This window comes from Pochonia chlamydosporia, chromosome 4 (assembly GCF_001653235.2).
Source record: "Pochonia chlamydosporia 170 chromosome 4, whole genome shotgun sequence".
Taxonomy (NCBI): Eukaryota; Fungi; Ascomycota; class Sordariomycetes; order Hypocreales; family Clavicipitaceae; genus Pochonia; species Pochonia chlamydosporia.
This window is the reverse complement of record NC_035793.1, coordinates 1327114-1341611: the sequence shown is the minus strand read 5'-3', so window position 1 is coordinate 1341611 and position 14498 is coordinate 1327114. Positions and strand designations below refer to the sequence as shown.

Genomic DNA, 14498 nt, shown 5'->3' with positions numbered 1-14498 from the left:
AAAGAGCTTATCAACGTGTATCGTCGCTGGGGACAGGGTGGTTTTGGCGTCCTCCTGACAGGGAATGTCATGATAGAATACGATCAACTGGAGTCACCTGGTTGTGCTGTAATACCGCGAGATGCTCCTTTCAGCGGCGAACGATTCGAAGCCTTCAGAGACATGGCTTCAGTGTCGAAGAAGAATGGCAGCTTAATTGTTGCCCAAGTAAGTCATCCAGGGCGACAAGTTTACAGCACTGTGCAGCAAAACCCAATCTCGGCAAGCGACGTGCAGCTCCAATTGAACAGAGCGGGAATGTCATTTGCCAAGCCGAGGGCTATGGAGAAGAAGGACTTTGAGAATGTCATTGGGGGCTTTGCGCACGCTGCCGAATATTTGTACAAGGCGGGCTACGACGGCATTGAATTGCATGGTGCTCAGTGAGTGCTGAACCGTGACAGCGAACAACCGTGTCGAGAAGGATATATGCTGAACGTTTACATAGCGGTTACTTACTTGCGCAGTTCTTGTCGCCGACAACTAACAAGCGTACCGACCAATATGGAGGCTCGCTAATGAATCGTGCGAGAATCATCTTCGAGATCAACGATGCCATCCGCGCTCGTGTCCCGAAATCCTTCCTCGTCAGCATCAAGCTCAACAGTGTGGAGTTTCAAGACGGCGCTTTTTCCACTCAGGACTGTAGAGATTTGTGCGCGGCCCTGGAAAGAAGCGAGTTTGACTTTGTAGAGTTGTCGGGCGGTACTTATGAAGCTGGTGCCTTTTACCACCGCAAGGAGTCGACCAAGAAGCGAGAGTCATTTTTCTTGGAATTTGCTGATATCATCGTACCCGAGTTGAAGAAGACTAAAGTTTTCGTCACGGGTGGCTTTCGCACAACAAATGGCATGGTCAAGGCCCTCGACACGATACATGGTGTAGGACTCGGTCGTCCAGTTTGCGATGAATTTGATTTGCCGCGGAAGATACTCGACGGCACTGTTTCTGGGGCGATTGAAGGCTTGATTGACCAGGCCGATACCACCATGACAAACCTGGCGGCTGGTTCTCAGTAAGTTGCTTTTAACAAACCATTTTGTGTTTCGTGGCGGGATTTCATGGCGACAGCAAGCTGACGTTTTGATGTAGAATTCGTTTGGTGAGCCGGGACTTACAGCCCTTGGACTTGAGTCGAGAGGATCACATGGAGGTGTTTTTGGACTCGAGAAAGAAGTGGCTTGAGATGATGGCAGGTAATAAAGACTGGTCAAGGTATGGATTTGTGGATATATTAGGGCTACAAGGGGAGGCATACGGGAACGAGTATCCAAGATTATAGATGTATGGTAGGCTTTAGTGAGACGATAGACTGCATATGTAGGGTTTAGTTCGCTGATGTGAAACACTGGTGGTAGTACATGGAGTAAGCTAGTTAGTGAAAATAGAAACTCCCGGCTAGAACACCTCCTTCAGCACTAGTCTAAGTTAACTGACTTCTCACTGATGTCAGTGAAAGCCGAGCCTTGACTCATCCTAGTCTCATTGGCACGCTGTCCGGGTTCCTCAACAATAGTCCTGACGCAGTTGCAACCCAACAAGCCGCTCGGAATAGGAACGTTCATCCGGGAACCAGGTAACACCAGGGGCCTACCACAGGCTACCGCTGTCATTAATCGTCATAACCCATTGATAATATGAATGGGCTCAAGAGGGTGTCCTCCGTTTTCTGCAGCCCCCCTGGCCGCCACAACGGGGATCTTCCGTCGCTTGGACAATCGGCAGCAACCGCATCCAGTTCTTCAGCTGCTAGCGGACTCAGCAGCAACGCCACGCGAAAAAGCTAAGGGTGGAACAAATTCCCATCCCTGAGAAGGCGGCAGACAAAGCATGACAGAGCCATTTCACTCCATTTCAGCATCTGTCCTCCTTTCCCCTTGCTTCCTTGGAGTGGAGTTGACCCGACTTGCGTGCCCACATGCCGCCTTTCATGGGCATAAAGCGCTTATCGTCATCGGCCCGGTGACCCCATACTGTGCCAACCGTGACGACGACCTGAACCAAAAAAGCACCGTCAAGTCTGGTCAGTCGAAGACGGTCGGTTAGGACGAACGGCAGCCTCTCATGATGTGTTTTAACGGCCTCCGGGGGGGCGATGATGCCACGCGCTCGCAGGAGATCGACCGCATCATCCGCAAGGATGAAATACGGATGGCACATGAGGTCAAGATCCTCTTGTTGGGTGAGTTGTGACAGCTTCAAGCGTCGCGGAGATGAGGAAGGCACCGGCAGATGCGAATTCTGGCCTTGGAACCTGCCTCACTGCGGCCTTTTTTCGACACAGAATCTGATGTATTGCTTCGTGCTATAGGGGCCGGGGAATCCGGCAAGTCGACCATACTGAAACAAATGAGGATTATACACTCGCGAGGATTTCACACGCAGGAGAGACAATGGTGGAGGCGGATCATCTTCCACAACATTATCGAGACTTTTGAAATGATCAACGATGCCATGACTGACTTTACCATTCATTTTGACAATGCCGATAACGAGGTAAGCCTCCCTTTGAGGGATAATCGTGCCAGAGCGCATTCGGAATGAGCTGCGGATGACCAGTCATTCTCAATGTCGCATTTGATGCATTCAGCCATGAGCAACGAGAGACACAGGACTCAGACACACTAACCCGACTTTTTTCTAGAAATTCATGGCACATATTCTGACAAGGCAGGAGCTGGGGCACAAAGAAAGCTTTCCTCCGGATTATTTCGAGTCCATAACAGCTTTGTGGAATGACTCTGGCGTCAAAGGAGCAATTGCGAAATGTAGCGAATACGCGATACATGACAACTTGGCATAGTACGTGGACAACTCTCGCTAACAATTAGCAACGCGGCGCTGACGAATGGGAATCATGCAGCTTTATTGACAACTTGGATCGTCTTTGGAAGGACGAGTATATTCCGAATGATCTAGACATTCTTTGCTCAAGATTAAAGACAACGGGCATTACAGAGTGCCATTTCAGCATTGCACAAAGAACGTATCGTATATTTGACGTGGGCGGCCAGAGATCAGAACGGAAGAAGTGGATTCACTGCTTTGAAGATGTACACTGCCTGCTATTCCTGGTTGCAATAAGCGGATACAACCAGTGTCTTGTCGAGGATAGAGAGGCTGTGAGTGGTTCCACGACCTACGTTTCATATATCCCGAAGCTAATTACAGCTCTTAGAACCAAATGAACGAGTCCCTAATGCTGTGGGAGTCCATCGTCAACTCGCGGTGGTTTAAGAATTCCTCTATAATCCTGTTTCTCAACAAGATGGACTTGTTTGTAGAGAAGCTGCCTTCCAGCCCCCTTACCAACTACGGTTTCATAGATTACCACGGTCCTCCTGGCGACTACAAGCTAGCCAGCAAGTACTTTCTTAACAAATTTCTGGCACATAGCCGAGATCCCGAAAAGGAGATTTACGGACACTTTACGACGGCAACGGATACGAACTTGATCAAAATTACTATGGAATCGGTGCAGGATATGATTGTGAGGCGAAACTTGAAGCAGCTCATACTTTGATGATGACATTCATACGTTGTTTTATTACAAGCATGTGACTTTTCCTTCTTTTCCCTGTCTTTTTCTTTTGGGTTGTATTGAGCGGTACATGTTACGGAGCCTACGTTTCGGAGTCATTCAGTTGGTTTGGTATCCCGCTGACTGTGGTCATGGTGGTACTGAACAACCTTCTCTTTGGGTAGTAACGTGGGCTTTTATGCTGGGAATGACGGGAAACGGGCTGGTGCTGTGTTTTATAGCAAATGGGAATGGTTTAAACGTTGAAGAAAACAGGCTTCCATCTATTCTTGGACCAACTTTATTGTATGCATGTGTGAGACAGCTTTGTCTTTGGTTCCTTGTTCTTCGTGTAAGTTTACGCATATTCGCACCCAATGAGACAATCTCGCTGTTTGAACCGTCATGCAGCCAGCCACCTGTGCCATGTTACTGGAATATTTGTGCCTAAATATATCTTTCTGCCGTGGCTGGAACTTTGTTTGTTGATGAGTGATGATGCGAGGCATCAGTGGCTTGTTTGTTACACGGCACGGGTATCGAAGCGAGGATATAAATGCCGGGACTGTTCCTGCCTGAGACAAACAATACATTGTGTCTCAAATAGAACGTCAAGTTTAAACTCATCATCAATACACCACTTACTCGCTGCTTCAAGAACTTCACATCATGCTTGCAAAGGTCGCTCTTGTTCTCACAGCTGGCCTTTTCGGCTTTGTCGCTGCCTTACCAAGCGACATGAACGAGATTAGAAGTGCTGAAATTGCACCAAACGGAGAGAAATGTGGCACTATTCTCGGAATACCTTGCCCGGAGGGATATGGTTGCAAGTATCCCCCACGCTGTCCTGATTGTGATGGATACTGCACAAAGACCGCGCCGTGGTGAGTCTACTGGGATTTGGTGGGATTTATGATCAAGGATCAATTGAAGAGAAATATGAGTCTGTGACGGAAAATTTGCGTAATTCAGATGTTTGGGGAACAGAGAGTGGGCAAAACTGGAAGGGTCTGGATCCATTTTGTTAAAAGCGAGGGCAAAAGTCATTGTCAAAGAAAAGCAATAAAAGTATTTTTTCTATCCAAAGTACAGTCTATGTTCCCAATTACACCTCAATCCACAGAAAGTCGTTACAAGCACAGTCCCATGCAATCCGCCCCTCCGTTGTTAGGATCGCAATCATCCTTTGGCGTATCATAGCAGTGCAAGCCCTTGGGACAGACGAACCCAGCAAATCCACGGCACTGATGAGGCTCCTTGGGCATACAGATGCCGGGGATATCACAGGACAAGCCACAGCTCTCAGGGAGGCGAGGATCATCGCGGCACTCAAAGCCAGGCTCGCAGGTGACGGGGTGGACACGCTTTCCTCCACACGAAGTGTACTTGTTCTTGAACTGGCAGGTTCCTCGGCACCGGTTGAGGTCGGTGCATTCCTTGGAGACAGGAACGCAGCGCTGGTCGAACGGGCAGGGAGCAATTTTGAGGCCGCATGGCTGCTGGGCTGACGTGGTGGCTGAGAAGCCAAGTGCGACGAGGGCGATGATGTATTTGGACAACATGGTGGGGAGGTATCCAAAAGAGATTGTGGGTGTTGGAATGAGTTTCTGAGTGTTTGCTGGTGTTTTGTGTAATGTTTAGGTTGATGCTTAATGATGAGCTTGTTTTTATTTTTCTTTTTGTCTGGGAACAATGGCCCTTTTTATAGATGAATAGTTGAAGCTTGGACCGTTAGCTCTACAGCCAACATTCCAGTCCGATGATACTAATTCTAGCCGTCCTCATCTTGGCAGACCTCGTAAAAAATTCCTTCCAGACATCCCTGAGACAGGAGTCATCGAATGATTCTTCGAAAATTCTCGTTCTTGCTGACGGTTGTCATCGGAACAACTACAGTAAGACCACCACGAGCTGACCAACGATATTCGATATTGAATCGATCGAGCCAACCGCAGCGTGAAGCCACCGACGGTCCGGAATACTCTTCTTTTCATTCGGACTACGTAATGGCCGGACTTTTTGCTTGATGATGTAGTCGGGACTGGTCCACACGGCAGACACATGTAAGACGGTCCCGAAAGGGACGTGGCTGCATCGGGATCTCGACTGATGGAGGCGATCCAATTGGTGGTGTGCGATTTTGACAGGCTACAAAGGGTCCCGAGACGGAAGGATTTTTTTTTAAAAAGAAAAAAAAAACTTTGCCAAGGGTAGGGTAAGACAGGAAAAAGGTTCATGATGTGTTTATAGCTGGGATGGGTTATATCATGTAAAGTTCTCGAACGTGCATGGTACTTTTTAAGTGGCATGTTCAATGTTGAGCCGTGATCCGCTTATAGACGGCTGGGATAGGTTGAGCGGACTGTGGTTTCTGGTGGCGAGATATCTCTGCGCAAGTTTGATACATGAATATAAGGACATATTTCCATGTTTCGATAGACGTGGTATTTTGTGGACTGGCACTTCTTCTTTCTTCTTGAGAGGCCTAGTCAGAGTTGTTGGCTGGGATGTTGTCGAACATTGAATCGGTAGCCGTACCCGTCAGCCTCCGCGGGCCCTAGATGTTGGAGTTTGACGAGTCTGTTTGGCTTTCTGAACTGCGTTTTGGATAGTTCGGTATGGGATATATCTTCAATGATGATCGAACCCTTGGGCTTCCAGGACGATGCATCAAATAAACGTACCTGCATCAAGCGAGATATCGTGGCTGCCATGTTATTAGGCTCGGAATATTGCGAGACATGGCAGATCTCAGGTTGATTCCGAAACGGCCTTCCTGGAAAGGCAAGTGCGATCAGAGCTTACCTGCCCCACAATCTTTGGAGGATCAATTTGATGCGGAGGTTGGCTTTTGTATGCGTAACTCACAGTCGGACATTTGGCTCCTCTCCTCTTTATTTAGTATTACTTATTCAATCCATTCGCACTTGTTGATAAATCCCTCGTATCGTAAATTTGTTTGGTTAGCCATATACTCACGCGACATGACGAGACGACTGATTCCCAACTACGAACCCGCCCAGTCAATTGACGACTCTGAACCGTTATCCGGGCGCATCTACTCCACGGGTTTCGGCATTAACGTCCGCACTAGCAGAACACTGCCCCAAGACGATGATGTTGAAGACGCGGTAAAGAAGGTCTTTTATACCATTGTCACCACGAAGCTTCTCATTCCAGGCGACGGCGAGCCAGTCAAAGATGCCGCCCTGGTGGTCAAGAACAAAGTAATCGAATGGGTTGGCCGACAGGAGGACCTACCAAGCGAGTACACCACCAATCCTCACAAGGTGCACGATGTGCCTTATTTGATGCCCGGCCTTTGGGATTGCCACGTGCATTTCAGCGGAATTAACGACCAAAGGGCCGCCGAAGAGGGTTCGGTGGCCCTCGCCTTCCTTGCAGATCACCCAGCCACGTCTGGAGCGCGTCTTGCTCGAGGATGCTGGGATGCAATTCAGAGAGGATACACGTCCATGAGAGATCTTGCCGGATTTGGCTGCGAAGTTTCCAAGGCAATTGAAGATGGTGTTCTTGTAGGCCCCAACATCTACAGTGCCGGAGCTTGCTTGAGCCAGTTGGCTGGCCACGGCGATCTTTTTGCTTTGCCAGCTGGGGACGTACTCCTCAACATGGGCGTCGGATCCATCAAAGCAGGCGAGTTCGGAGCTACAATGAGCTGCATTGTGGATGGCGTCGACGAGTGTCGCCGTGGAGTGAGACTGCAAATCCGCCGTGGGGCACGATGTATCAAGGTCATGGCTTCTGGCGGCGTGCTATCGCGCGACGATAACCCTCTCTATGCCCAATTTAGCCGGGAAGAGCTTGATGCCATTATATCCGAAGCAAAGAGGATGGAGAGAACTGTCGCTGCCCACGTTCACGGAAAGCCAGGCATCATCCAAGCCGTAGAAGCAGGTGTAACTTCTGTTGAGCACGTGTCATACGCTGATCAGGAGTGTGTGGATTTGATCAAGGAAAAGGGGACGATTTTTGTGGCTACAAGGACTATTGTCAACTTGATTCTGGATAGCAAGGGCGAGGGCATCCCCAAGAAGAGTTACGAAAAGGCTAAGAAGGTGGGAGCGCACTCCCTCGAGGGCTACAAGAAGGCCATCAAGGCTGGTTGTACGTTTGCGCTTGGGACTGACACAGAACCTGGATTCAACATGGCGATTGAACTACAATATGCGGTGGAAGCGGGCATGTCCAACCTGGAAGCTATTAAAGCGGCGACTGCTAATGGGCCGTTGACGGTGGCTGGGCAAGTTCCTCTCACCGGACAGTTGAAGGTCGGTTATGAGGCTGACATGATTGGGGTGTGCGAGAATCCGGTTGAGGATGTCAAGGTGCTACAGAAGAAGAGTAATATCGGATGGGTTTGGAAAGGTGGGAAGCTGTTCAAAGGCCCTGGCATTGGTCCTTGGGGAGAAGAGTTGTAAGCGTGTGAGTGCATCAGTGTGGTCGGTTTTGGATATCAGAATTGTCACGAGACATGAAACAAGGTAGAGAAATCGTAATATTCAATTTTCATCATCATTCGCGTATATGCTCGCCAACAGTGCACTGCATGTCCAAGAACACACGTAAACAAAGCCAAAACCATTTCATAGTCAACTCTTCTCCTTTGCCAATTCCTTGCCCAACTCCTGAGCCAAAGCCACAATCTGCAAATCAGAACCCGCCTCCTTCCACCGTGCCTTATCCTCATCCGACACAGATTTATGCTCCCCAACATACGGCAACATTCTGCGCGAGGTGCTCAAGCCCGGAGACGTAGGCAACACAGCCATGTCCAGGCCAGTCAAGATATCTCTCAAATGAGCCGCCGCCTTGCCACCTCCCCTTCCGCCATACGACACAATGCCCGCTGGCTTCCCCTTCCACTCATGGAACAAAAAGTCCAGCGCGTTCTTCAAGCCCGCCGGCACACTCCAATTGTACTGTGGGGTGACGAAGATGAAGGCGTCGTATTTCCGCACCACAGCCGACCACTTCTTCGTGTGCTCGTGCTCATAGTGAGGCGTAGGATCATCAGCAGGCTGACTGGCCGGCAAGTTGGTCTCGTCGAAAATGGGCAACGGGTGATCGGCCAGATCAACCATCTCAAAGTTGATGGCGGGGCATTGAGGGGCAACCATGTCTCTCACATAGGCAGTGAAGAAAGGCCCCAGACGGACTTTTCTGGTGCTGCCCGTGATGAGGGCGACGGTCTTTTTGGAGGCCATTTTGGATGATTATTTTGTTTTGCTTGCGATGTTTCTGGCTGATGGAAGGGAAAGTGAAGGGGAAATTGAGGAGTCGAGGCAGATTTCGCGTATGGAGTCGTATTTATGGGTTTGGGAAGGAAGGAAGGAAGGAAGGAACTAAGAATGGAAAGTGGCTGTTTTGGCTAAACTCTTGCGCTTTTGCTGTTTAGGAATTGCAATTGACTAAACGTTTGCACGTGGGTATGGCTTTGTAATATTTGCTCGCATGAATAGTTGCAGTTGGGCGTTCCCCTTATCTCGATGATCTTTCTGATTAAGATCTTGTCATGTAACTAAGCATGTCACTGATTATCTGTCAGCTCTTCCAAATAGCTTAATTGGACAACACCATCTCCGTCGGCCGCTCCCTCATTCGATCCACACCAATCTTTCCAACCAGGCACCATTCTCAGCCACTCGCCACATTTGGAATTTTTTCTTCCACTGGCCAGCTACCATGGCTGGATTCCAAATCTCGTGATAACTTTACCAACATCGTCGTCTCTCGCACCTTCAATTACATCGCGGATGAATTCGCCGCCCACAGACGGCTCCAGCGCTCCCTGTTGCCTCTTTTCTTCTGCGCTGCCTCCCAGGCCTGTGGCGAGGTATCCTGGTGAAATTGCCCAGACGTTGACACCATCGTCTTTGAGAATTCGGTGCCATTCTCTGTTGAGTTGAGTTAAGAGTTCAATGCTTTGTAATTGTCGAGTTGTCTTGACCTCTTACCTCATCATCATGTTGATTCCTGTTTTGCAGCTTCGATATGCGGGCACGCCGATTCCAGATTCCTTTGGCCATCCCTTTGCTGGGGATTTGTTCATTGGGGTATCGGTGTTTTCTGAGCCTGCCAGTGTGGAAGTCCCGCTGGATAAGAATAATAATCGAGGATTGGTAGACTTGAGTAAAAGAGGGATAAAGGTGTTTGTGACAATTTGCGAGCCGACGGCGTTGACGCTCCATGTTTTGTTCCAAGCTTGGCGTAGAGACATCTTACCAGACTCGACAACTGGATCGAACTGTGCGCCTAATATTTTTGTGAGCACTTGTGAAGATTCATTTCGTAATGAGATGCTCGTCCACCATTTCCCCAGTGGATTCCGTGGCACCTACCGGCATTATTCACCAACACATCCAGCCTGTCATATTTGTCTTTGACCAGGTTGAACGCCTTTTGTATTGAGTTGTCGTCTTCAACATCCATTGTCACTGGATGTACATGACCAGCTGAGTCCGGGAATTCGGTCCAAAGTGCCATTCTGGTTTCAAATGCTAGCAAGTCAGTCATGGCCGCGAGGACAAGCTCATAGTCTTGGTCTGAGCTGCACAAGGCTCGGGCGACTTCATATCCCAGCCCGGTGCTGGCTCCGGTGATCAATACGACGGTTGACATCCTGTAACTCTCCGATTCGCCAAAGAGCAATAATACAGGTAATATGAGAATAACTTTATCTCAATTACTCGATCATGGTAAGCTAGCAACCCCGCCTCAAGTTGAGTGGGGGTCATTGAGAGATGCATCGCAACAGACCAAAATACAATGTCCAGGTTCACGGATGATGGTTGATGCCACCATTTGGACACGAATCATATTATCATAGTTCCATCTTGGCGCCTCTTGTCATCTAATTAAGTTGATATATGCATAATCTTCTCTTCCGAGTAACTCCAACTCACAGCGCTGACCTGTTCTTCCCGCCTTTCTTGCCAACATTTCTTTCCCAACTCACCATCAAGGCAACCTGATGAGCCAAAATGACCATCTGGCCATCAACATCCCTCACTACAACTTCAAGATCAAACTTGCCATCTCTGATCTGCTTCCCCGTCACCTTGACTGCCAACCACTCAGCGCCCTCCTGCGTCAACGCCCCCTTCGTCTCCAGGTTCAGCAACACAGTCGGGAACCACATGCTTCCACGTTCTTTATTTTTGCGAGCCACCTCTGCTCGAGCTTCAGCTGTAGCGGCATCTTCTACCACGCCCGCTGGCGGCGCCTCCATTAGCGCTCGAATTTCCGGAGCTATCATGAATGCGAGCAGGTCATGAGGGAAGGCATCTACAACATATGGCAAAGCTTGCTGCGTGATGTTCTCCCCGTTAGACAGGCATATCCACATGTCTAACACCCCCGGAGTTAAGGGACCTTGACGAGGGATGAAGAATCTCCAATTCCCACTGGAACCGGCGGGCCCAAACGCCTCGGGCCATTTACTTTGTGTCCATGCGTCATCAGAGCCGTTTGCCTTGAGGGAGTTGAAGTCCGGCTTTGGAGGCATCAAGGCAGCCGGCGTCACTTCATATCCTGTGAGGACCGACATGCCTTTGAAATTGCTCCAGTTTGTGTGAGTTGTGTAAGCAAGCACGGTGCGACGAGATGCCGAGGTATTCACCCATGGCGCGTGATTGAGGAGTTCGCCTTGCCAGAGGGTTAGATGCAGAGTCGACAGTGTTCTCCCTAACTTCACCTCGTCAATCACGACGATTGCCGGGCCTGAGGACGTCCGGTTCGGATACTCAAAGTGCGCGGTTACGGTGTCTGACTGTTCCCGTGAAGCGAGGTGTGTGTTTGCGGCGGCGAGCATGCACGACGATGTGTAGCCGCCATTGGGAACTGGATCGACCTGTGGTCAAAACATGGGCAATTTTTGCTTCACAACAAGCATCAAATGACTTACCTGCGCCGATGCAATAGTCGCTGTGGAGGTTGATCCTGTACGTGTGTGAATCCAAGCGCTCGACGTGCGTTGCCTGGGGGAATGTTGCACGGGGCCGTCGCTCTGCGTCCTGCGGCATTTTGAGTAACTTGCAAGTTCCGAATATGTTGGGAAGTAATTCGTAGTTGTGCTAGAGTATGGAGGTCTAGTCGAAATCTATTATTATCTGATGTAAAACGCAGATGGATTGCTTGTTTGGTCCAAGATGCCTTAGACTTGGCAATTTCTTGGAACGAAGGCCGAATGGTCATCTACTGGCACAGGCTTTCTTCAGCGGCGGTTTCTTTGGCTGAACAAATCTCGCCCTGGGCCGCGGTTGTTTCAGCACATGTTTCCGGGGTTCGGAGCCGGATCTGGGCGTAAGGCGGTGCGGCTGGGCCTGATCGACCAAACTTGAGCTGATTTGCAACTAGTATTAGTGAGGAGAAAATAAGAGGGAGGGGATTCCAGCCACAAGATCTCAAGTGCCATAAATTGTAGCCAACCAAACTTGAATGACATTGACAGATCTATGCTGGGACAAGGTGTTGTTCATTACATATCATAGGTGTTCTAGTGTGAAAATTGGTTGAAACCTTGGATTTACCTACATCAAGGAAGGACCCGGCAACTAATTTGCAGACTGTTTTCGCCAAGGCTCGGTCCTAACTCGGGGCTACAATTGCATTTTCACGCTCCATGTCGCTTTCACACAAACCAATTGTCAAAGGCCCAGGTATTTGAGTCGCTGGTGACGAGGATGCCTGCAAACCGGAGAGCTCAGTGCTGTCTTTAAAGAGGAGGTAGGTACCTAGGTAGGTAGGTACCTGTAATTGCGAAACAAATCATGCTTAAACATTATTTGGACCTTTGCATGTAGCTCTTTGGCTGCCCTTTTGCTGGCAAATATATTCTTGCTATATGCACAGTCTCCATAAAAGGAAAAACCTTGAACGAGACAGTAAATTGCGCCCATGTTCATGATTCAAGCTATACATAGCGCCGCCGTCAGAACGACGGATCTTGGAGCACTCCAACGCCATCTTGCTCTCTCGAATCTCCAACGAAGTAGTTGATGTAGGAGTACTTGAAGGGAGCGCCTGGGCCAAAAAGTGCTAGAGAACCCCCGGGTCCTCTTGGCCCATGCAATGGCAAGCAGCATCTTTTGTTACTTACCAAAGTTGTTACAGAAACAGATGCTTGTTTCACTTGCCGCGAATGCATTCACTTTCACTTGGCCATCGGGGAAATGGAAAATTACACAGGCGAGTATAAGGGGGCTGGCCATCAACCCCAAGCCAGTGTGCATGTCCTTGGACGCCCGACAATGTAAATGAATCGCAAGCACGCATGGCCTACTCTTTAAACTACTACCCTGCTGCTCGGATTTGCGACAATAACCCGGAGTAAAATACACCTGAATTTATGAGTTTTGATAGGCTGTATGGGATTAATAGTCGTTCGGTGTAAAGCCAAGTGCCGTCGTAAAGCCAAGTGCCGGATGGCCGTTGCTTTCAATTTACAAATCGGAACCGTTTCTTGGCAGTCGCGGGTTGATGAGGTGCATCGCTCGCGGGTCGCGCAATTGTGTAGTCTTCTCCGCGTGAACTGCGCGTATAGATTCATTCTTAATGTTGCATGAGATCTATTCCCGAGAATCCCAGCGGTGTCAGCCTGGGTTGCATGATATGAGATTGGCGTTCGGGGTATGGTAGTCGACGAGCCGGAAACGAGATGTAATTGTCGAGTACCTTTTTTTTTTAAAAAAAAAAAAAAAAAAAAAAAAAAAAAAAAAAAAAAAAAAAAAAAAAAAAAAAAAAAACAAAAGCTTTATAAGCATAGAAGCCGCCCGGCAGGAAAAATAGTTACGCAGGTCGGTGCAAGATGGTTGCTGGGGATATATGCTGTGCAATGTTCCTCATGGAGTCTGGTGGTTTTGGGCAACTTGCATGCAAGTACCCCGTAAGATCTGAGAAGTGACTGTTCAAGTTTGCATTTGGAAGACGAAAAAGGTGACATATGCAGTCATGCTGCATATTGATGATGAGAAACTCCACTTTATTATATCTGATTGAAAATTGTAGCACAATCACTGCCGGGGAACCCGGGGTATTGGCGTTCCAGAGTCTGAGAGGCATCAATGGTCTATTTTGAGCTGCGTCAAGTTTCATGAGAAGTCTGCCAAGTCAAAATCGGGTGTATCGGAACCTCTCAACCCTCATTCGTGTAAAACAAACACAAGAAATTTGCCACGAGCACGTGCAAGCAAAGTTGACAGCTCCCAATGGAAGTGTTTTGTAGAAGCTGAATGAACCAACACTTACCGAAGGCTGTATCCAACACCGGCATCACCGCCATTGAGTCTAGATTTCAACCGAGAACAAAGTCAATAAACTCTGCACGCACGTGGGCTACCGAACGGCAAAAACAGCCACGTCCATCTTTGCCCGGAACGAGTTTGCCATCCCCTCGCGATGCATGAGCAGACGGCGCAGCGTGACCACATACTGTGATAGGAATAACACCCGGCTCAAAAATTATGGGACAATGCAATAGTCTGGGTGTTCTTTTTCCGCATTCTCTCACACGTGGAGGTTTGAAACAATGTGATTGGCAACTCGGTCGAAAGTCAGACCTCATGTTGCGGATCTGCCAAGCCGTTAGGACAACGCCCCATCTGCCCCGTTTTAAGCTTAATTGCAAGTCTGAGATGCAATCATTGGATATTGATGGTCAGCTTGGGCTTGGACACGGAGGCCTGCTTGATCTTTTTTCGCCGCCACAGTGGTCTTGGCTTCTTGGCTGCCAGAAAGAGACACCGAGACTTGAAGAATCGCTTGACGTTGAATCAAGTGGAAACGTGGGTGTGTCGAGGCAAAATTTGGAAATGTACGGAGTAAGCACATTGGAGTATTAATAAATATGGCCGAGTACTTATAACCTGTCATCTTCTTTGACCCGGTCGAGCGAAAGAGTTGTCTGCGGCTTGTTCAG

General features: G+C 48.9%; 8 protein-coding genes across 8 annotated transcripts in view; 3 read left to right on the top strand and 5 right to left on the bottom strand.

The window, feature by feature from the left end:
* The window catches only part of VFPPC_07826 (NADH:flavin oxidoreductase/NADH oxidase), a gene marked incomplete at both ends in the record, with an annotated part of 1494 nt that extends 173 nt beyond the window's left edge, over positions 1 to 1321 (top strand). Inside the window, 3 exons of the mRNA XM_022428586.1 lie at positions 37 to 422; positions 488 to 1054; positions 1132 to 1321. Of these exons, the coding sequence (XP_022284380.1) occupies positions 37 to 422; positions 488 to 1054; positions 1132 to 1321 (1143 nt within the window). The remainder of the gene's footprint in view (positions 1 to 36; positions 423 to 487; positions 1055 to 1131) is intronic.
* A 785-nt stretch (positions 1322 to 2106) lies between these two features.
* VFPPC_16000 (guanine nucleotide-binding protein alpha-2 subunit) lies at positions 2107 to 3562 on the top strand (the record flags this gene model as incomplete). The annotated part of the gene is made up of 5 exons (XM_018293753.1): positions 2107 to 2221; positions 2351 to 2535; positions 2684 to 2841; positions 2903 to 3161; positions 3218 to 3562. The coding sequence occupies 5 exons, from the start codon at positions 2107 to 2109 to the stop codon at positions 3560 to 3562; spliced, it is 1062 nt and encodes a 353-aa protein (XP_018143335.1).
* Positions 3563 to 4689: 1127 nt separating this feature from the next.
* On the bottom strand, positions 4690 to 5121 carry VFPPC_14312 (hypothetical protein; the record flags this gene model as incomplete). Its single annotated transcript, XM_018292081.1, has 1 exon — positions 4690 to 5121. One exon carries the CDS (start codon positions 5119 to 5121, stop codon positions 4690 to 4692), a length of 432 nt encoding a protein of 143 aa, XP_018143334.1.
* A 219-nt stretch (positions 5122 to 5340) lies between these two features.
* On the bottom strand, positions 5341 to 5622 carry VFPPC_15999 (hypothetical protein; the record flags this gene model as incomplete). The annotated part of the gene is made up of 1 exon (XM_018293752.1): positions 5341 to 5622. One exon carries the CDS (start codon positions 5620 to 5622, stop codon positions 5341 to 5343), a length of 282 nt encoding a protein of 93 aa, XP_018143333.1.
* Positions 5623 to 6543: 921 nt separating this feature from the next.
* On the top strand, positions 6544 to 8001 carry VFPPC_07824 (amidohydrolase; the record flags this gene model as incomplete). Its single annotated transcript, XM_018286627.1, has 1 exon — positions 6544 to 8001. One exon carries the CDS (start codon positions 6544 to 6546, stop codon positions 7999 to 8001), a length of 1458 nt encoding a protein of 485 aa, XP_018143332.1.
* Positions 8002 to 8172: 171 nt separating this feature from the next.
* Positions 8173 to 8787, bottom strand: VFPPC_07823 (NADPH-dependent FMN reductase; the record flags this gene model as incomplete). Its single annotated transcript, XM_018286626.1, has 1 exon — positions 8173 to 8787. One exon carries the CDS (start codon positions 8785 to 8787, stop codon positions 8173 to 8175), a length of 615 nt encoding a protein of 204 aa, XP_018143331.1.
* Positions 8788 to 9260: 473 nt separating this feature from the next.
* VFPPC_07822 (short chain dehydrogenase) lies at positions 9261 to 10201 on the bottom strand (the record flags this gene model as incomplete). The annotated part of the gene is made up of 3 exons (XM_022428585.1): positions 9261 to 9504; positions 9566 to 9800; positions 9853 to 10201. The coding sequence occupies 3 exons, from the start codon at positions 10199 to 10201 to the stop codon at positions 9261 to 9263; spliced, it is 828 nt and encodes a 275-aa protein (XP_022284379.1).
* A 280-nt stretch (positions 10202 to 10481) lies between these two features.
* On the bottom strand, positions 10482 to 11604 carry VFPPC_07821 (thioesterase family protein; the record flags this gene model as incomplete). Its single annotated transcript, XM_018286624.1, has 2 exons — positions 10482 to 11422; positions 11487 to 11604. 2 exons carry the CDS (start codon positions 11602 to 11604, stop codon positions 10482 to 10484), a joined length of 1059 nt encoding a protein of 352 aa, XP_018143329.1.
* Positions 11605 to 14498: the final 2894 nt, after the last annotated feature.